Source organism: Crocodylus siamensis, chromosome 3 (genome assembly GCF_052110815.1).
Source record: "Crocodylus siamensis isolate JL-2025a chromosome 3, ASM5211081v1, whole genome shotgun sequence".
In the NCBI taxonomy this organism is placed as follows: Eukaryota; Metazoa; Chordata; order Crocodylia; family Crocodylidae; genus Crocodylus; species Crocodylus siamensis.
The window spans coordinates 198,838,645-198,860,726 of NC_143397.1; the positions used below are offsets into that span (position 1 = coordinate 198,838,645).

General features: G+C 42.8%; 1 protein-coding gene across 2 annotated transcripts in view; it reads left to right on the top strand.

Moving 5' to 3' along the window:
- Nucleotides 1-4,766: 4,766 nt before the first annotated feature.
- C3H8orf34 (chromosome 3 C8orf34 homolog) overlaps nt 4,767-22,082 on the top strand; it is a 324,719-nt gene continuing 307,403 nt past the window's right edge. The window contains exon 1 of one of the 2 annotated variants that reach the window (XM_090040118.1): nt 4,767-5,295. In XM_090040118.1, the coding sequence (XP_089896244.1) occupies nt 5,227-5,295 (69 nt within the window). In that variant the 5' untranslated portion in view covers nt 4,767-5,226. The remainder of the gene's footprint in view (nt 5,296-22,082) is intronic. The other variant, XM_090040117.1, reaches the window with a different exon arrangement.

Genomic DNA, 22,082 nt, shown 5'->3' on the forward strand with positions numbered 1-22,082 from the left:
CCACTGATCAGGATACATGCCTTAAGGATCTGGAGCAGGGATTCCTACACTTACAACACAACCCCAAAAATGTAGCTACTCAAATCAATGGAGTCCCCTTCAACCTACCACAATGCCAATTCCATGACAAGCATGACAGAATCCCTATAGTTGTCACCTACAGCTCCCAGTTTGAACACCTTGGATATATCTAATGACTTCCAGCCTTTCCTGGCAAATAACAGCCATCTCAAGGCAGCCTGGGGGGGGAGGGGGATATGCTTGTCCTGGCTTACAGGCATTGCCCGAACCTCAAATGGCATCTCTTCAGCAGCAGACTACATAAATCCTTATCTCACCAAGCCAACAGATCTTGCAACTATCCCAGGTACCAGCAGTGCCCCTGGGGTGCCTGCTCTTCTACCAACATCATATATACCATTACCTGTTTATAGTGCTCCCTGCTGTCTACATCGGACAAATGGGTCAATTCCTACATAAAAGAAGAAATAGACACTAAGATGACATCAGCCCCAGAAAGACACAAAGGTATGTGGAAGAACACTTAAACCTGCCCGGACAGTCCACAAACTGAACTGTGTCTATCTTGCTGGAGGTAGATTTAAATCCTCTTTTCTTTTTCATTTAATTTAGTTTCATTTAATTTCTCTTTCCTTCCATCTACATTTGTGAGAGGCTTTGTGTTGTTTTTAAAAAAATACATTTTGAAAGCAAAACAGCATACAGTCAGCAGTAGTTGACCACTGACTGATGACTCTCTTACCTCTGTCTGATGTAGATATTGGCTGTGCATAGAAGTCCAGAAGTAGAAAATCAGACAACAATAATAGAAGGAAAAAAGAGTAGAAAATAGAAGTAATAAGATTTTCTTTATCTTTCTTCCTCTGGATTCCTTTGAAAGTATGGAGATTTTTGGTTTTGTTTTGAGATTTTTTTTTTCAAGGCAAATCTCATGTTTCCCTGTTTCTTAAAAACCTTATAAAGTAGGCTGTTCTGTAAAATTATTTCTTATTATGGAAAAAAGGTTATTCTGCAAACGACACTTTATTTGGGGGTTAGAAAACTCTCCAAGAATCTGGAAATACTGACTTTCTCTTAATGTCACAATCTAGTAATTTTAATTGAGTTGCCAATTCCTGCATAGAAAATTCAGTAAAGAATTTCAGAATAACAACAGTGTTGTTAGTGTAAAGAACTAACTGGGTGCCACAAAGCTGTGTCCATCTTGGAGAAATATATGTCTATATCACACACAGATTTTTTCTTAGACATAATGAAATCTCTCTTGTACCCTTGTATTCTAAATGCCATCTGGAAAAAAAAAACTTCATGCAAAGCATATGGATCAACTTTTAGCCAGCAGAGAGGGAAATTATTGACTTGGCGCTGGATATTTGTGACCCATGGGGTGCTTTTACAGACAGCCAAGTTATCAATTTCCTTTCCGCCAGGCAGTGGTTGTTCTATTCACTCTGCAGAATACCTCCTTTCCATTAACAGCCTGATTTTTCCAGAAGCTTGGTCAATGAAAATTGGGCTCTTATTGTTAGAAATGCAGTGAAAAAGATTATTTTTTTTTTGTGATTTCTTAGTTGATCTAATAAAAGATATAATCTCTGAACCAAGAGTTCTAGAGTTTTACATTTCTTTTTTTCTCAGACCAACACAGCTACCAAATACTTCCCTGTAAATAATTCTTGGTACTTTAAGAGGGGTGGCAAAGCCCCTGAAATTTTGAAAAATGTTATTGTGGGAAGTGACATTATTGGATGGATCCATAGAACAGAGAAGCTGCAATTAAGGACCAACACAAATATGACTTATCAGAACAAGACAATATACTGTACCCATTTTTCCCTTGGGAAGAGGGTGAGAGAACAAACCTAACAGATATTAGTCAAGATGCTTAATGCACTACAGGAAGGCACTTAGAAATGACAAAGATGAGAGATGAGAGGGAGCGAGAATGCGAATAGTACCACCAGGTTATGAGATTGAGACCACTTCTGCTTTTTCGGCCTCCTTATCCCTATTTTCAGCTCTGTCTGTCTTTATTTACCATTCATTAGTGTTGTAGGTAGCTTGAAACTTATGGCTCTGAAAGCACTCATTTTGTAGTACTTAGCTCTCCATTTTCCTCTGTGGATTTCTGCAGCCATTCTGTTTTCACAGTTCAGTCCCAGCTATTGCATAGGAGGTATATATGTTGTATTCTCTTTCAGGGAGACTTTATTATTGACTTTTAAACTAAGACAACTCTTGCCCTACTGAATATGTGGTGCTTGTGTGTGTGACAAGTCCTTGTTTTAATTCTTGTTGGGTATCTAAAAGTGCACTACACGGAGGCATATTAATGTTTTGTTTAAAGTAGCCTAGTATAAAGTTCCTCATATTAAATGGAATGTTCACATAGAATGAATTATACATGTTCCAAACTGCATTTATGATCCAAGAGGCTTTAAAAATCTGTAATGGTTTGATATTAAAATTAATAGAAAGTCAATTTTAAGACTCGCTATTTTACCGCCTTTTGTCTTCCAAAATCTTGTTTAAAATTTACTACTTTCTTGTAAAAATGCTTCCCAAGCTTCCAGAAGGAATAGTAACCTGGAAATTAGAGCCACTTATTCATAGAAATCTTAATGTTGCTGACAACAGTGTTGAACACTCTAGTATAAAGGGGAAAACAAAGGTGAAGGGCAAAGTGCTAGAAGTTGAAATTTCTCTTCCTGTTCCATCATTCCAGTGAGCTCAATCTCTCTGTTGGACGTATCCCCACTTTCTTATTTAATAGTATTCCATTAGAGAGCTGCTGGAAGAAAACAGTAGTATCCACTCTTGAAAGCAACTTCTAGGCTTTTGGTAAGAAATTGTCTGTTATCATTTCTCCCTGTTTTGTTTGGTCCATTTACTGCTATGAGACCTGATTCATAAGCTTGTGGGGCGGGGGATTGCTTTTGTTTGCAAATCGGTAAGTTGTGCTCTTGGTGCTGAAGACCACAGTTGCTACCTGAGGTTTCCCACCGGTGGTGAGTTTTTTATCATGGTCACTCAAGCTTGCCTCTAAATTGGTTACTTTACAGCTGAATGTGGATTAATGGTGCGAGAGAAAATTACAGAGAAAAATGATATCAAACTCAAACAAATCAACAGACTGCCTCTAGGTTTTAAAAGATCTTGAGGTTCAGCTAAATTGCATGTTGAAAAGTGACGTAGAGGGGTGGCCTCATTTTAAATGTTGCTTACTGCCACTGCTGCTGGTTGTGTTTGCATTATTGACTGTGGGGTTTTGGGGTTTGTTTTTTTTTACTGTATTCCTTATTACAGCCTGTAGAACAGTGGTAGTTTGCTGTTCCCATTGCACTTTTGCATTATGTCAAAGTCTTCTAAGGTCTGCTCTAATTTATGCCATCTGTAATGGCCACAAGAGGCTGTGAAAGTACAGCTGTGTTCCTCTTGTCTCATATAGAGTGGAGTAAGAACTTCTATATTGGTTTTTCACCATTGAGGATTACCTTTGTATCAGGCTAATCTTCACTGGACTGATCAAATTTTGTAATGCCAGGTTATTTTAGTGTTCCTGACAGCTTTCCACTGGAGGATATATCCTTACAACTCTGAGCTGATATGGATATAGAAGGCCTGAGAATGAAAAAGATCTACAAATCTTAGATCCTGAATGGAGAGAGAAACATCCTACACAGCTTGGGCAGCATTAGTTATATTTGAGGATGTATTGCAAGGGTGCAGGATAAACTGGCTTTTTAAAATAGACTCACACACAACCTCTTCCCAGGTGTGAGTCTGGGAGTAGTAACCAGGACTTTGAAATTCATGGATCTATACATAGTGGGACCAGAACATACCGTCTCTTGACTCCAAGCAAAATTCATTTCCTTTGGAAGCAGGAACAGCTTCTGCTCTTGCCCTTACAACCTGATTCAGCAGCTAGGCTGACGGTTCTGCATAATCCGGCACAGTTTTGAGCACTGTTTCCTGTTCTTTCCTTTTTTACAGGAAATTTTTAAAAAGAAAAGAAACTTTTTAAAAAGAAAAGAACTTTATTGTTAAAAGGCATGAGGTGAAGGGGGAAACAAATCCCTGATGATGAATGAAAGCACGGAACATTTTAAATCCTGAAACCTATGCTGTGGCCTTTCCTGGTAGAATGGGAATGGATGGACCTACCCTGAAGGAAGTGGTTCGGTTTCTTTGAGATAGATGGTTACCTGGCACCTTGGGAAACCACTGAAGTTTTACCCTTCCCTGCAGTGGGGCTCAGCAGAGCTGGTTAGGGCTGGAGGGACTAGAGGCCATCTAGTCCAGAGGTTCCTGAACTTTCATACCCCCTTCCAGCTTTACCAGCTGCTTGCATATCTCTACCAGCATACATTTTATATGTTAACCCCTTAAATGGCAATTATTATAATAATTAAATCTGTCATGACAACTTGGCCTGTGTACCCCAGTTGGGGAACCCCTGCCCTAGTCCAGCCCCCCTGCCTGAGGCAGGATCACCCCTATCCAAACCATAACCTAAGTTATATGTCAAACCTGAAGCCTGACACAGCCGGGACTGCACACCCTCGGTTGCTGGGTGGGTGGGGGTCTCTCCCTGCTTGAAGTTGTTTTATTGCAGCTCACAGTGCCCCTAGTGTCAGGGAAAGATAATATAGCCGGAGGGGGGAATTCAGTACAAGGGGCGGGGGCGGGGGCGGGGGCGGTAAATGGAGACACCTCCCCACCTCTCCCCTCCCCGCCCCGCCACCTGACGGCCGGCGCCAGCAGCCTCGCGAGTTAGGTGCGGGTCTGTGGAAGCCGGCGTGCAGGCGGGCGCGGCCCGAGCGCCGCAGACACTTCAGCGAGGCGCTGGGCGCGCGGGAGGGGCCGGGCCGGGCCGGGGGCGGTGTAGTCGCTGCGCTGCCCCTGCGAGCTGCAGCGCCGGGAGCCGCGCTCGCGAAGCGGCACCTTGTGCCATTGGCTCGGCGAGCGGCGCTGTCGCCAGGGAGGCAGCGGCTGGCGGGGCCGGAGCGGCTGCTCCTGTAACCAAGGAGCGAGGAGAGACGCAGACACACACACGCCCGCCCCGCGCCATGCGCCGCCGCCGCAGCCCCGCGGCCGCCTGAGGGCAGCGCCCCCGGCCCGGGCTGGTCCCGCGGAGCGGAGGGCGGGCTCGGGCGCTCGCCGGAGCACAGGACTCCCCCGCTCCCGGCTCGGCGGCTCTTGATGGCGTCTCACCAGCAGACCCGGATCCAAGCCTACCTGGAGAGGAACAAGATCGGGCCCCTGTTCGAGGTAGGCGGCCAGGGCGGGGCGCAGGTGCGCGCGGGCCGGGTCCCTCCCAGGCATCCTCCCGGCGCGCACCTGCCCCCGGGTGCCGGGGGTCGTTGCACCGGGGGAAGCTCCCGAGCCGCCCCGCGGCGGGTCGGTGCCAGCCTCGTGCCCGGCAGGAGGACCCGGAGCCCGGGGAATGCGGATCGCCAGCCCGGGAAAACGCACCCCCCCGGGCACGCGGGAGCGGCTCCATCCTCCCTCCCCCTTGATCCGGCTGCAAGGATCGGGCTCGGCCAGGATCTGCTCGCCCACAGGCTGTCCCCATCGGGCTGTAGGTGCTCCTCGCTCTGGCCACAGCCCACAGGACCGCAGCCCGCGCGCGGGGACACCTCCCGCTACAGCGCCGAGAGATACTAGAGCCGCCCTGGCGGCTTCCTTCGCCGCCTGAGCATAATGTCACCCCACGACTCGGACTTCCCGGCGTAGTAATTGCCCACCCCACTGCCAGAGAGATCTGTGTCTCCGTTTTACTTCTCCGTAACCAGGCGAACTTCCTACGAAGTAGCACTACGGGGGGTGGGAGAGAGTTTGAATTCCTTCTTCCCAAGTAATTGTTTTGGTGGCATCTGCCAACCATAATTAACAATAAATAAATAAATGAATAAAAATAACAGGACATTCACAGTTTTGGTAGCAAACATGTTGCTGAGGGACAGTTGTGAGGTCTTGCAGGGACTGAGGCTGTTATAATGGATTAAATTGCCTCAAATTGTGAGGGTGAGAGAGAGTCGGATTTTTATTTTGGAACAAACAGGCCTTTTCAACATTTACGATTCAAAGTAGGTGCTAATGCAATCTGTATGTCTAGCTTGTTACAGAAAATAAAGCACACTTAGGTGCTTCTAGAATATAAGACATATTTGCAGTTGAATTTTGATGAAATGCTGCTTTTTTATAAAGATAATTAACGGGAACCCAACACTTCTGGGTAGTCAGGTGCCAAATTCCTGTTTATTTCATGGAAGTTAGGCACCTAAATATAATACTCTTTAGGATCTGGGTCTGGGCAACTATCAGAACACTTCTTGTTGAGTATTTCCAGATCAACCTGCTCTTTTATACTCTTAAAATTCTACCAGCAAACAAATCTACTTGGCATAATTTTGTTGAATGTAGCTTACTGTCTTATAACCTAGTTTTTCAGGCTGTAAGATGCTCATTTCTGTTGAACAGAGTAGTTTGCAGTCAAGAAGGGGCATGTGTAGATGAGGGGGCCCTAAATTTGAAGCAGTGGGTTTTAAAAAACACTGCTTCAATTTAGGGCTGATTAAACCCCTGTGTCATACACCATCCCTGCTGACTTACCTGCCTCTACGGCCCGGAGGGGATGGCAAGCTGCTGGCAGGCAGAGTGGTCCCTGGGCTGGGGGGTGGGGCTAGTGCTTCCTTCCGTGCTAGAATTAATGCTCAATATGCCACCGAAGCATGCAAACACTAACACCATTAAAGTGGTGCAAAAGCATTTAGTCCCCTTTAAAGTGTTGTGTATACACACCTCTTGTTTCATCTACACACGGCCAAGGATGGGATTAAAAACCATAAGAGGCTGAATGTATTGTGGTATTGCTATTAATTAACTGTCATATTAACTGAACATTGCAAGAGACCCACATTTTGCTACGGACTCATATCCTGGTGAAGAAAACCTGTATAGGGTCTTGCATATGACTTAGAGCCTGCAAATTGTTTAAAAATGGAAAGACCATCAGCACATCCCAGTACACCATGGAAGAGTCTCTGGGCCAACCCATTTAGGTCAGGGTATAACGCAGGTTTGCTAAGTGGTATTGAAGCTTTACAAATGATGTAAAGGATCTGGAGTCTTTCTAGCTCTATTTCTCCAATTCCCCCTTGCCCCCTTCATTCATTCATTCACTGTCTATTCCACTTGTTTTCACTAACCCTTATAGGTTTTTCCTTATGCAGGTGATGTGAATTTTGTCCTCGAAGTTGCTGTAGACTTGTAGCTAGTGCTTGATCCTGCCATCCAGAGATGGAGAAAATACCTTTAGAAGTTGATGGGAATTTGTCTTGAACAAAGACTGCAAATCACTCTTGTGCTAACTATGCTAACTATACTTTCTCTTGTCGGTGAAAATATCATATATATTAAGAGTTCAGTAGGTAGACAATTGGATAAATTCAGTAATACTTTATAACTTCTCATGTTTATAAAAGTTTTGCCACAAAGTAACACCTCAGGTTTCAGCCAGAAGAGCCAAAACCCTCTTCACCCTGCTTTGGAAGGGGTTGTCTCACTCATTCCTGATTGTAACTGTCTGTCTTTTAATGGCAGTTACTCTTTTGCAATGTGTACAAATTCTGTGGGACCCAGCCTGTTTATAGTGAAGTTAGGCAGAGCTTGGTATGGTTATGTTTGCTCAGCAACTTATGTTCATAATGGCGTAACAAACTGTCACCAGGCTTAGTTCAAGGAAGTGTATAAGTACTCCTGATTAATGGTGGATAAACAGAAACATCAGAGAGAATGGGTAGAGTGTCAGCAGATTTAGTCAATGAAGGTCAGAGAGGAAGTCAGAGAACAGAGAAACTTGCACACCTGCTCAGGTGAATAAGCAATAATCAGAAGGGAGCAGGACTTTACTAGGTATACTGGCACAGCAAACTGTTGTCTGGAATGAAAAAAACCCCAGAATTCCTGATTTATTAGTAGTTTGTGGGGCAGAGGCGCTTGATTAGTATCTGGTTTCTTCTGTTTCAAAAGTGCCAATTACTAGGGTGCTGTGTGTGATACAGTGTATTTGTTCCTCTTTCTCTTCTGTGCTAAGCTGTCTTTGCTGCTTCTTCTTATCTTGGTAGCAGTGGCCAGATAAGACCAGCTCTCTGGAAATCCATCTCCTATTACTTCAACACATGCAGCACATGGAGATCAGTAAAAAAGGTACAGTTGCTTGAGAAAGCTTTACATTGTATGACTCCCTAGTGTATAATAGGAAATAGGGGTCAAAGAAGGGTTATCTAGACCAGCAAGCTAGATTAACAAAATAATTTCTGAAGAATGTCTGTCTGACCTGTTCTTAAAAACCTCTGAAGACAGAGATTCCACAACCTCTTGTCTTTTTTTTGTGTGCATTCAAGGCAAGGAGTATTTCACTGAAATGTCAAAGGTATTAGGAACTGAAGTAGAAAATGAGAGTATCCCATGGTAAAGTATCTTAACATGGGAAGATAGCGACTACCACTTCTCTTACATGCTGGGTAGAATTAATGATCTTGTCACAGTGAGTCAGCAGGACTCGATTAGGACTTGCCTCTGCTGCTTTTCTATTGTGGCAGTAAAGTTTCCTCTGTGTCTAAAGTTCTACTTCTGGGTATGTTATGAACTGTGTAATTCTTGACAGTGTTGAACAGCAAGACACTTCGCTCACACTATATCGGGATGTACAAAACGAGGCATTCCTTGGCCTATCTTGCTTGCAGGCCCTGGTTCGGATCCTGTTCTTAGAGCAGGGGTTTTCAACCGGGGGTATGCATACCCCTGGGGGTACTTGGGAAGGCTTCTGGGGGTACTCGGCAGCAGGTGCTGTTGCCTCTTCCACTGCTGCTGCACTGCTGGTATTTCTGCCGCTGGCACGTTCCGCCACCACTGGGGGAACCCCCTCCCTTCCCTGCTTGTCAACCAGCTGCCAGGAGACTCCTTCCTTCTTGACTGGCCGCCAGGGGTACACTAACCCAAAAAGCCTGTCTTAAAGTATGTCTTGGACAAAACAAGTAGAGAAGAAGAAGTGACAGCTCTCTTTTTTTATTACCTTAGTAGTTAAATCCCTTGGTAAGTAGTGATCTCTTCTACTTGAAAGGATTTGAACGCTCATTTCCCTCTCTTACTGGATTAAATGGATGCTCATTTCCCTCTCTTGCTGGATTAAATGGATGGTTTCATCAGTCTCTCTTGTTCAAGCTGCTTTCTATGCTTGAAGTACTTAAGGATTCATTGGGCCAATGAGAGAGTTGCTATGGCTCTAAATTACCTTATTTACTTGAATTAAAGTCGACCCTGAATTTAAGACGGAAGAATTTAAGATGGAAGAATTATAAACTTGCCATAATTTTCCAGATACATAATTATTGGAGGGTGTCTTAAGTTCATCCCTTTCCCACTGCTACAGCAGTGGCTAGGGGGTCAGGTAGCCCTCTTGCTCTCTGTCCCCTTTATTCTTCCCTGTGTAGCCTTCTTCCCTGTGTAGCCCCAGCCCTGCAATTGGCACTCACCCACCCCTGGCTCCTGACAGCCTCTGCCCCCACCTCCTTCCTCCCCCAACCTCTGCTCCTTCCCCCTTTCTTCCCAGTCCCTGCCTCTGCCCCGCTTCTCCCTGTCATTGTCAGATGCTGCTCGGGCTCTGTTCCATTCCAGAGCACAGCACGTGGAAGCTCGGCCCTTGCTGGGCCATGCAGCAGTGCTGGCACTGCCAATTGGCCAGGCAGGCAGTGCAGCAGTTGACACTGCTGATTGGCTGGGCAGGGGACAGAATTTCCTTATGATCTGTGCCCAGGAGAGAACTCAGCCCAAGTCAGAGCTAAACTATGCCTGACCATAACGCGGGGGGGGGGGGGGCAGAAGCTGTTGAGGGAAAGCAGAAAGGGGGCAGGAGGCTGCCGTGGGTCTGATTCTGGCCCCAACCTGGGCTCACAGCCAGAGTCAGAGCTACAGAAGCCACCTCCCTCATGCCCTGCTTTGTATTCAAATCAAAGACAAGGGGCTTTGCCCCCCCATTCTCATTTGGGTAAGAAGAGGGGCAGCACCTCTTCTGACTATGTTTTGTTAGGCTTAGGTTCCTTTAGGAGAGAGTTCTGGGTCACGGATCCTAAACAAATAAGAATTTACTTGAGAAACATACAATTAATCTAATTTGTGTAGCTAAATAATTATTCATTGTACCATAAAAAAATTATGTGCAGTATAGTACATTACTTTTGAGTAGAAATATAGATTTTATTTTATTTTTCATATAATCAAAAGGCAGAAGAAAAATATTTGAACTCACTAAAATAACTAAATTTTTTTCCAACTTACGAAGTGGAAAGGTACTTTTACTTGCATCAGGTTATCAGTTAAATACAATTAGCTAAAGTAACTAAAATAGCTGTTGTAAAAGCAAAAATTAACCAAAACCTGAACTTATCCCTGAGAATATTGCTATTTTTGTACAGATATTCTAGAATGTCTGGTAGCTATGTTAGTAAAAGGCTGAGAATCAATCATAGAGTTGTGGGCTAGCCTCTAGGAACATTATGCCCTCAGTCCTTAAATGTACAAATCTACGGACTGTCAGCTGTCAGTTTAAGACTCTTTACAATGTCAACCCCCTCTTCCCTTTGTAGAGAGTAACTTTTGGTACATAAATCATATCAATAGTCTCATGGAGATGCTGTTATCCAGCCTGTTCAAGAATTAACATTTATTTTCATTTGTTTTAGACAGCTATATGGTTACATTCTGTCTCTAGGAAGAAATATTCTTGTGCAGCATATGATTTTTACACTGAGAAATGGTTAGAATCAGACAGCTAGGTGGAACCCTCAAAGAGTTTCCATAGTTCATAAGCAGAATTTTAGATTGCAGTGTTCATAGTAATTAGCACAGTGAATCAGATCAGTGGCTGATACAGCCCACTGTCCACTCTTTGGAAGTATTCTATATTAAATGTCTCCAGAAGAATATATACAAATTGTTTTAAAATACTGTAATAAAAGGGTCACTTTTTCTTAACCCCATACAAACAGTGATTGGCTTATGTTGTGAAACATGTGGCGGGGTTTCTGACAGATACTTTTAGAATATTTCATGTGTGCCCAGAATGCATATTGTTAGAGTATTTGCACGTTTGTTCAGACATTGCATTTTGCAGGAATGTAAATTTTTTATTACTTTGAAAGTGTTATCTCCCCTCTGCAATAGTGGCATATCATTGTGGATCTAAATTTAGACACAGACCAATAGTAGAGCCTTTTTACCTTGGGGAATGCTTTTATAAATTCACCCATGCATATGAGAATCGGGACTACTAGAACAGTCCTTGGATGCCTTTGAGGAAGTAGAGGTAGAGCACTGAGACTATCATAATGCTTGCATTTATAAGATATATATGTGTACAGTGGTGAAAAGGTTCTTTGTCTGCTGGTTTCATATGTAGCTTTGAAAAGTTCCTGTAGAATATGATGTTCATTGGGAGCTATATTTTCAAACACCAGTTTTTGTGCATTTCATTTTCCGGACTTGGGTACACATTTATTCAGATGTCATATGCACCTTTCCCATCCCTGCCTCCCAAACTTGGGGTGTGTGTCTTAAGCAGGAAAATTGATTTTCTTTGGAATAGAAGCATGGAGACACTACTGTGGTACAAAATGGCTACCAGCTACTCTGAGGCAGCAAGCCAGAGGGATGGAGTCCAGTGTTAACTATTTCACAGCTGCTCTCAAATTGGCAACAGTTTTTGCCTGAGCAGCAAATAACTGCTGCCAGTTTGAGAGCAGCTGTGAAAAGATCAATATTGGACTTCACTCTTCCTGCTTGCTGCCTGAGAAAGCTAGCATCTATATTGCAGCCAGCTTCTCCATGGAAAAAAAGTAGCTCTAGATCATGACTGACAGAATCTTTTGCATTTCAATAACAAGGTGTGTCTTACTTGGGGTGAAGGGGACTGCGGTAGGCAAGAAAATATGGGTATGTCTGTAGGTTAATGAGCAAATTGGTAATTAATTGTACATTTGGAAACTGTGTTCATTCACTTAATTTGGGAATGCTGAATGCAAAGGGACCATACTGCAGGTATCAATTACATTTTTTCCATATTTAAGCATGGATTTTGTTTGTGCAGTGGCTGCCTAAACAATTTTACAGGTACAATTTAAGAAAGTAATTTTGGCCTAGAGTGTTTGGAGATGCGTACTGCAAATTCAGTAGAAGACCACCAGCAGGCTTCAGTGCAGAACTCTACATCCTGATTGACACACAGAGAAAACAGACATTCATTATTACAAGTTACAAATGAGATGGGAGGCTTAATTTTTCTCTCACCAGGTTTCTGTTGAGTTTTCTGGTAGGCTTAGTGTAGCAGTGAATGGGAAGCTAAAATAAGTTGCCACGAAAGGGAAACTAACATAGGTTGGAAATGTTACATTTAGCTACAGAATATTTTTTGCTCTCTGCAGAACTCACCACAGTTGAGCTCACTGACAAGAGTTGCTTTTTTATATGAGAATCTTAGTAAGATTATCTGTAAGACAAAAGATAAAAAGTAAAATAAAAGCTACAGACAAGGTCTCTTTTTTCCAGTAAAAATACTTGTTGTTTTTAGAAGATTTGCTTCTGTTGCTTTTTGAGAATTTCGACAAAGGTATCCACAATGTATTACAGCAAAAGCCATGTTATCTGGCACTTTATCAACTGGAAAGCTCCACTAACAAGCATCCGAGGGATGCAGCAAAAGTGAGACTGGAAGTCCCACTTCCAATTTCACTGCCACGAGCAGAGTTCTTCTTCTTCGCTTCGTTTCTTCAGCCCACAGCCTGTGGCAAATTTGTGATTTAGACTTTGATTAAAAGTTCTATTTGTTAAACTCCTTCAGTGATAGCAAATTGCCTTTCAGGCTCTGTATCTGAAGGAGAGCACAGTAAAAGTAACAGTAACTTCGAAAGGAAAGATGCAAGATTTCATTATTTTGTTATATTATTTTCAATGTATTTTGTGGGTACTTTTAAATGTCCCTTTTTGTGTAGCAGAAAACACAACTGATTTATAATAAAAAATCTGACATACAAAATTCACGTCTGTTGAAATGAATATGGGTTTTTGGGCTACTGTCTGCATTTGTTTGCTTTATAGTTGTCTTTTGTGTTTTTAGTGGTTCTCATAACATGGATATATGCTTGCTTTTTTTTTAAAGCAGTGAAAACTATGTATTTTAAAATAAGTCGGACTGAATCCTGGTCTAAGGCAATATTCACCTAGTTGTTAAAATACGTTGAAAACATTGACTCTTTCCTGACTTTTTTGTGTCGTATAAGCTCTTGATAAAATGCTTTCTCTCCTCATATCTATTTAAAATTAAAACCAAAAACTGCCTCTATGCCAAATTGTTCCTTTAGGACATAATCCAGAACAAAGATGGCTTTGAAATTTTGCTGCAAAGCCAATGTAGTAATGAATCTATTTGAAATGAATCTAATGGAAATAAGGTCACGTTGCTTATCTCTCTCTCTCTCTCTCTCGCTCTCTCTCTATATCTATATCTATATCTATATCTATATCTATATTACTACTTCTGATTGGATTGCAAAGGGTTTTTCAACTTTCAAGTATTTAATGAATTGAGTGAAAAGAAAAAGCAAGTTGGGCTCCTTAATTGTTATTATCATTTGATTTAATCCAGCCTCTTAATATAAAAAGTAAAATTTTAATGATGATCTTTTTAAATATTCTTTTTTTTCCTGTGCTCAGAATCAGAATTGCTTCTCTGTTCTTGCTGACTTGTTTCTAGCAATACTCACAGTGTGCTAAGTACTATACAAATTCTCAAGGAATCATGACTTTTGATAGTTCATAGATTTTTAGAGAGAGAGCACACTTGAAAGTGTTAAACTGGACAATACTTTAAATAGGATTCTTAATCTGCACAGACTTTCTGTAAAAGCATGGTTGGTTTTATATTCTTTCATTGGCGTACTGTTCACAGATTCCCCTGCTCTGTGTGGCTGCTCAGTCAGTGAAGAGAATCTTATTTTTCGTGTTTGCTTGGTACTTCTAGAATTAAGATTTCCCAAATGAAGCATCTGAAAACATGAATCAAAAATCTTAAAAATAATGACTTTGTAAATTTGCTTTTTTTTCTTTAACTGTTAACTTTCTAAGAGTGAGAGTCCCAGTAGCTTACCTTTCCTTCTTCATTCCCTTTCTTATTCCTATTGTCTGTCACCTGCTCTACCCCATTTTTGTTTAACTCTTAATCTCCTCACAGTCTCTAGTATAATCCCAGTTTGCCCCCTGCATGTTTTTTTTTTTCTCCCTTTTCCCCCAGTGTCCAAATTACTCTGTCCCGCACATCCGTCATGGCCTTAGGGTTGGGGCCCTGGGCAAGGAAGTCTTTTGGGACCCTTTAGAGGCTTAATTTTGATGACCTGTAAGCGAGTTGGACATTTTCGATTTTAATTTCACTTTGCCCTATCCATGAAACTGCAATGAAAATATCTTAATACAATATTGAGAATATAAATATTCAGTGTAATTAATTTTTATTTTTATAAAGTGTGGGGCCATGGGCAGTCGCCTGATTTGCCCTCCCTCCCCTAAGGCCACTACTGGCCCATTCCCATATATAGTCCCTGCCTGCTCCTTATTTTCCACATTCCCTTTCAACCCCTCAAATTCCCTCTCTGTATGTCCTCAAATTATTCTTGCTGCTCACATACTTCTGCATTGCCTTATTATCCCTTCCCTCTCACATGCATACTGTTGCTTAGTGGTAAAGAGTTACAGCCTTTGCTAGCAAGTCTCACTTCTGAATGGAAAGAACATTTTGACCATCTTGACTGAGGGCTTTCTGTGGGTTCACCATCACTGAAAGCAATGAGAGAGAGCAACCACTTGATATAAGGAACAAATCTTATGACTTTCATTCCAGGATTTAGGGGATCTAAGTAATGGCTTTTTCTTCTTTTGTTTGTTTTAAGACACATTCTGCTCTTCAAAATGCCTATAAAATATTTCACATTTGTTAGTATATTTTACGATTTTAAATAGTTTGCGAGTGCTGTAGCTATGCTTGCTATATTCCAGTGGATTCTGCTTTATAGAATCGCTGGTTAATAGAATCAACCACATATTTGAATCAACATGGGAAAACCAAAATGATTTATATATTATTGCATGTAAAAATTGTGCTCATATTAGAATCACAATTTTCAGTTTTTGGAATCATTTTACTGGGAAAGCCTGGGGGCTTTGCAGTTTTGTGAGGAGTCTTCTGCAGGCTGGCAGAGTTCCAGCCTGCAGGGGGCTGGGAGAGAGCAGGAGGAGAGTGTCGGGCAGGGAGTGCCATGTTTTAGCTAGCACATTCCAGCTCCTCTTACAGGTACAGTTATTCCATCCTCCTTTCCCATTAAAACTTAACAATAACAACACTAAACAACAGTGGAGTACAGAATTTCAAATACTTGTAATTAAGTTTGGTCACAAGATGGATTAGCAATCTTCAGAGATATCAGTGCTACTGTTGTCAGGTGACACAAATCTATTAATTCTGACCATGTCAAGCCACTCTTTAACTGTGTCTATGGACAACTTAGTTGTTGCACTTGCTGTCATACAACCTCTGGAGTGCAGCCTGCAACCTCCCCCTCAGACTCTATTAAGGTCTATGTCTATGTTGATTGGACATCTTTGAACACTAGTTAGTGTAGTCACAACTTTTTTCCTACCTAGCTCACCATCCTAGGGAATCCTGCAGTGAAAGCAACAGATTTACCTTTGCAGTTGGAAGAGAGGAAATGTAGAGGAAAGATGATAGGCAGACAAGGTTTGTTAGGTGAATCTGATATCTTTTGTTATGTAAATATAAATGTAAATAGTTGGAAAAAAATTCTTAGCAAGTTTTCAGATTTAAAAACCCTTCATCAGGCTGAGGAAGCATCTGCAGTTGGTCTGTGCTCTTCCTGGATGGAACGAATAATAAAGAAGCCAGAGGCTGGTATGCATGAAAGAAAGGCAGTCAGTAATGATGTAAATTGAGGAAACTGATCAGCTGTTGAAAAGCAATGGAGAGTTCCCCGTAAAGTCCCCAGCCAGGGACATTTTGGTCAAGTATAGGTAATATATGTTGGGGCAGTAGAGTTCTGTCTACGTACCAGAGCAGCCAGTTCCTGTGCAGGGGTTGGGATTGAGGGAGTGTGGGACGCCTAGAGGACAAGCCAGACACTAGTCACAGGAAGCTTGGTATCTTCACATAATATTGAACCAGTTCAACATAATAATTGATTATCTGGGCGTATTTTTGAAATGGTTACTGAGGTTGAAACTATTCTAAACTGGCTTATGTCTGGATTCTTGAGGCTTCAATTGAGGTCCAAGTGTTATGTCTGTCTTCACCCTGATGGTCTCCAATTTAATCTCCAGTGTTAATAATCCAATTAAATTGGCATCAAACATTTTGAGCATCTTTTTCAGCTTGTTTGCCACAATGGATAGTAAGAATATTGAGAGGCCTCAAGGTTCCTATTCAGTCCATGTGAACATGCTCTTCACTTGCAGAACTGAAATCGGTGGGATTCTTCATATAGAATATAGGGCTAAGAACAGACCGTCAAAGCCCAGGGATGATTTCATTCAGTCTTTGCAAGTTAGTTTAAACTGCAGAGATTAAATTGAAACAGAAGTGAACAGATATTTACCTTTGATTCAGGAAATGCAGTAACATGACTGCAGTGACTCAGGTCAGAGGCCAGGGGGCACTAGAGCATGACTTGCTGGCACTTAGCCAGCATGAACTGTATGTTTGCTTCCTCTTCCTGCTGCCTCCAAGGTTTCTGGGATTTGAAGTCCAAAATCGCAGCAGGATTCTGCAGGGTTGCTCATCACTTCTTCCTGCTTCCAGGTGCCTCTGGGATTTGTAGTCCACAGTTGCAGCCCAGCAGTAAGTTTGAATGGGGGAAGGGGTGTTTAAACTCCCTCCCTGGCTCCAGATCCCAGCTGGGGTTTACCTGATTGGGGAGTTGGGGAGCGTTCTGCCCCCTGTAGGCTTGCTCCCCCACCCTTGTCTGCCAGTCCTCACTGTCCAGCTAGGGAGCAGAGGCAGGGCAGCCCTGCTGTCTGGAGCAGACAGCCCAGCCCAGCCCAGCTCAGCCCAGCCCAGGGCTGCTAAACATGCTGGGGGACCATGATTTAACTTGAACCAGGAAGGGGTCTGGGACAGAAGATTCATAAACTGGTTTGACCCAAATTAGTTAAGTTTGATATACTACATTCAACCAGGTTTATTTTAAACCAGTTTCGGGCAGTTTGAAATTGGTTTATGTGAACTTAGCTTCTGTTCTGTTACAGGTTTAAACCAGTTTCTGATCACTTAAACCAGTTTATGAGTAACTTCTGTCCCTAGCCTAGAAGTATAGATTGTTGTAATTGGGCAGAATCACTGTTCCTTTAAATGTATAATATGAATAGAGTCACCAGAAAACTGTAATGGAGTAATCAGAATCAGATTAGCAATCTTAAAATTTGAGTATTTTTCCTATTATCTCTATAAAAGTAAACAAAGTTATATTTTGCACATATTATTGAAATAAAAATATTTAGGAAGGAAATCCATTGACATCTTGGGTGTATAAAAAGTTATGAAAACAAACAAACAAACAGTCTTTTGGGAGCAATGTGGAGACTTTGTTCCAGCTTGTAGCTATGAAGAGACAATTTATTTTCTTATTTATTTGTTTGCGGTCCTTTCCAACAAAAGCACGATGCATCTTACAATAAGAGAACAGATTAAAGGCCTGAATTTCTAAAGCAAGGGTGCGCAAAATGCAGCCCATGGGCTGGATGCAGCCCGCCAAGTCATTCTATCCGGCCCACGGGGCCACTAAAAATTTAGAAAATGAAGATTTTGCTGCCCCTGGCTGTCTGTCATGCACCCCTTGATGGCTTGCTAAAACTCAGTAAACAGCCCTCTGCCCAAAATAATTGCCCGCCCTTGCTCTAAAGGTTGCTCATACAAGCAAATTATACTTATGCCATGTATAATTCCTAACTACAACCTTTTGAAACTACTCTTGCTGAAAATTTTCCTGTGACCTTAAGTTGTTGCATTTTCCATCTCTAAAACAAGTCAATAATGTGTTCAGCATGGAAAAAGAAATATTTTTTCTCTCTCCTTTTTAAGATTAGCCCAGAAGTTAGCTCAACTGTATACTAGCTCCCTTGTGTAACCTAGCAAGGACATGTTGACTAAATTATCTATGACAATTTACATTATGGAATATATTCAAAGGCACAAATGGCAATTATGCCTTTGAAAATGTACCCTGCTGCGTTTAAATGTGTGGCTTGGAAGTGATAAAAAATGATTTGTGTGATATAAATATTAAAAATTATGAATTATGGCATCCTACAGCTAAGTATATTGTTCTTCACAGTTATTTCTTTCACTCCTAGGAATATGTAGGTTTCTTAGTTTACATTTATATTACCCAGAACTAACATTTATCTTATTTCATGTCTGTTACTTTTCTGGTTCATAAAAATATAAATGACATTAATAATTATAGTAATCTGTAACCTAGTTAACCTATAACTTATAAAGTGGGAAGTACATCCTGCTTATGTAAGTTTATATTTATTTAGCTGCCCCATTATCTCACACTTACTTTAGTGTGGACACAGTATGATAACTGCAAGCCATACTCCTGTGCAACCAACGCAATTGTCCTTTCACATGCCTCATAACTGCCATGCAACATCCCCTCATGTGTTGCACTTGTACCAATTAAATTTGCAACACTTCCTTAAGTAAATATAAATTGCACATGGTGTCAGTGTTTTTCAGATTATTTACCTGGTGGTTGATCATGTAAAGGTTTAGGCATGGAAGTAACTTTATCCATATTTGTCTCACTGAAGTCAATGGAAATAATAACAGGAGTACAGTTTTCCCTGACTTTACGCTGTACATGTGTTCCTGGAAAACAGTGCATAACTTGAATTTGCATGAAGGGAACCCCCTCTGCAATTTAACCAATAGGGATACATTTCAAGACTTCCACTGTACTGACCCCCAAATCCATTTCTACCACTTTTACAAGACAATTTTGGTACTTACCAACAGCAGACAGTACACACAAGCACAGGGTACTATCATAATGGGAATGGCAACTACAGAAACACGTGTCTCAGATAACGAGTGAGGAGCACAGATCCACACAGGAGACTATATTTTGATGTGCGGTGCTTGTGCAATGCACCACACAAAGCAGCTGACTGCAGGCTTCTACCACACTGATTGCAGAAGAGTGAATATCCCTCACATATGATGATTTTTTTAAATAAATAGGGTCATTGCATAAGAGCAAATCTGAGCATACAGAGCCCACATAAAGCAAGGAAAACATGTAGTTATTCTTGCACATAAGCCTTTGCAAGATCATTGCATTTACATCCAAAGCCTTTGGGTGAAATCCTTAGTTTAATCCTGTGAGTCCAAATGGTTTGATGTAGTAGCAAGGAGCAAAAAGGTTAGGTATTAGTAAGGAAAAGCAACTAGGAACATGATAAAATCAGTCGTTCCTAATTTAACTTTTAGTTTCTTACATCTTTCCCTCAGGCTGTAAGTACAAGATAAATAGGGCTATACAAAATTTCACTGGCTGCTTTGTTTCAACACTATTTTGACTCATTCTGAGCTCGAAACAGTGAAATCAAAACAAAACAAAGGGCTTTGAAACAGCCTCAAAATGAAATGAGGGTAGTTGAAACGTTTCAAAAGTTTCCCGTGCAGGCAAACAAAGTAAGGAGAGGGAGGGGGAAGGGGGGAGAAGGACTGCTCTGACATTGATTATGTAGGTAGCCAGTGACTGTGATCTGTCCCTGAGGTCCCTTCCAAACCCAGTGCTCTAGAGGAGGGATGAAAAAACAGCATCAAAGGCAGCATTGTTTGAACTGGCCTGCTTTCTGCCTTGGGGAAAGTTACTGAGCTATCTTCCAGAAGCTCAGGAGTGTTGGACAACAAAGGCTACTACTACCATTGATTTGATTTCCTACTTGCTAGCCTAGCAAGTGGGATTCTGCAATACCTTTTGCTTTATTATTAATTGATTTATTCTTTTCAATTTAATAATTATCTTGGATAGTATACTATAGAATTTATAGAGGATGGCACATTATAAATGTATAAAGATAAAACTATATAAATATATATCTTGGATATTATAATATAGAATTTATATAGGAAGGCAAATTTACATTTATATATTTTTATAAAGACAAGACGCTATGAAACACACCATGAAGCGTGCTGGAAAGGCAGCTGGCAAGCCTTCAGGGAGGGATGGAAGAGGGGGGTAGAGGGAGAGGTATAAGTTCCTTCCCTTCCAAACTGAGATGCAGTCTCTTTCCTACAACTAGCAGGGATGAGGCTTCCATTTCTACAGGCTGGAAGGAGAGGGGAGCAGTGCCAATGCCACTGCCTGTGCCTGAGTCTGCATCCCCTCCAAGAGCGTCAGCCACCTCCCTCCCACCCCCCACCATGACAACAAGCACCAGCACCAGCGTGACCGTCTCCTCCACCCCTATTTCACTTACCATGCTGAGCCTTCCAGTGCCAGAGGAAGAGCTGGACCTCGACTTGGACCTGAACCTGAGTGCCCTAGCAAGGGAAATTCTGGGGAAGGAGGGGGAATCGTCTGAGCTTGTTCTCTGCACCCCTCAAGTTTCCCCCAGAGCCAGGTCTCCTTTCCCAGAAGGCACTTCAGAGGAGACTGAGGTAGAAGTTGTGGAGGCAGGTGGCTGAGCTGTGTCCATTCCGTCTGTTGCTGTGCCTCTACCTGCTGAGGAGGGGGAAACTGCAGTACACACACATGCACCCCAGATGTGAGCGGGTAGTGTGGTCTGGGATCATTTTGAGCTGGCAGATGATCCCACATATACTGTCTGCTTGCACTGCTGAGCCAAAACCAGCCAGGAAAGGGGACCAAAACACATGAGCACCATGGGGATGCTGATGCATCTCTGCAGGCACCACTCCCTTGCCCGTGGTCCTCCTCAACCTGCCACCAGTGGGAGTGTGCCCAAAGGGAAGTCCCCCTCTCGCTCCAAAACCACCATCCCCCCCAAAGCAGAGGCAGGCCACCCTGGAACAGTGGGGGAAAGGGGGACAGAAAGGGGGGCACATTGCAAGGGCAAGTGAGATCACCCAGAGCATTGGGGAGATACTTACTGTAAATGGCTACCCCTTCTCCTTAGTTGAGCACCCAGGGTTCAGGCAGCTCATGGCACTCATGGCTTCATCATACCAAATGCCTGCGTGGTGCCCTCCCTGTATGAGGAGGCATGCAGGGAGAATTTGAAGGAGCTGTGCAAGGCAGGTCTGAAGGTGGCCTTACACTTCACTTTAGACATCTGGAGCAGCCAGGGTGAAGATCATGCCTACCTCTCCCTCACAGGGTGCCGGTGCGGCCAGTCAGGGCATTGGTGGGCTCTCCTTCAAGTCAAGGTGATGGATGAGTCCCACATGGCAACAGAGATCATGGGGGCCATGAACTGCTTGGTGCAAGGGTAGTTCATTGGGCAGACGAGCTCATCCTTGGGTTCATGGTCACCGACAATGGGGCCGGTATGGTCAAGGTGGTCCATGGTGCCAACTTTGTTGGCATCCACTGTGTGGCACACGGGCTGCACCTTGTAGTCTGGGATGCCTTGAAGCAGGACAGGGCTGCCAGTGGTGGTACCAGCACCACCAGCAAACTCATTTCCAAATGTAGGAAGGTGGCGGTGGAACTCCACATATTTGATGCTGGAGAGGCTGGTGGAGCAATAGAAGGCCACTTATGAGATGGCCTTGCTTGGGGAGGTTGGGATCAGTGGCCCCCTTAACAGAGCTGAGTGGGATACCATCTCCCTGATCTTGGTGGTCCACCAAGACCCTCGAGGCCACCAAGACCCTCAGCACTGGCATGCCATCCTTAGTCAGGTGATGCCTGTAGTGAGGGAACTTCAGAGCCAAATGGAGAGCTTCCAGGGGATCAGTGTTC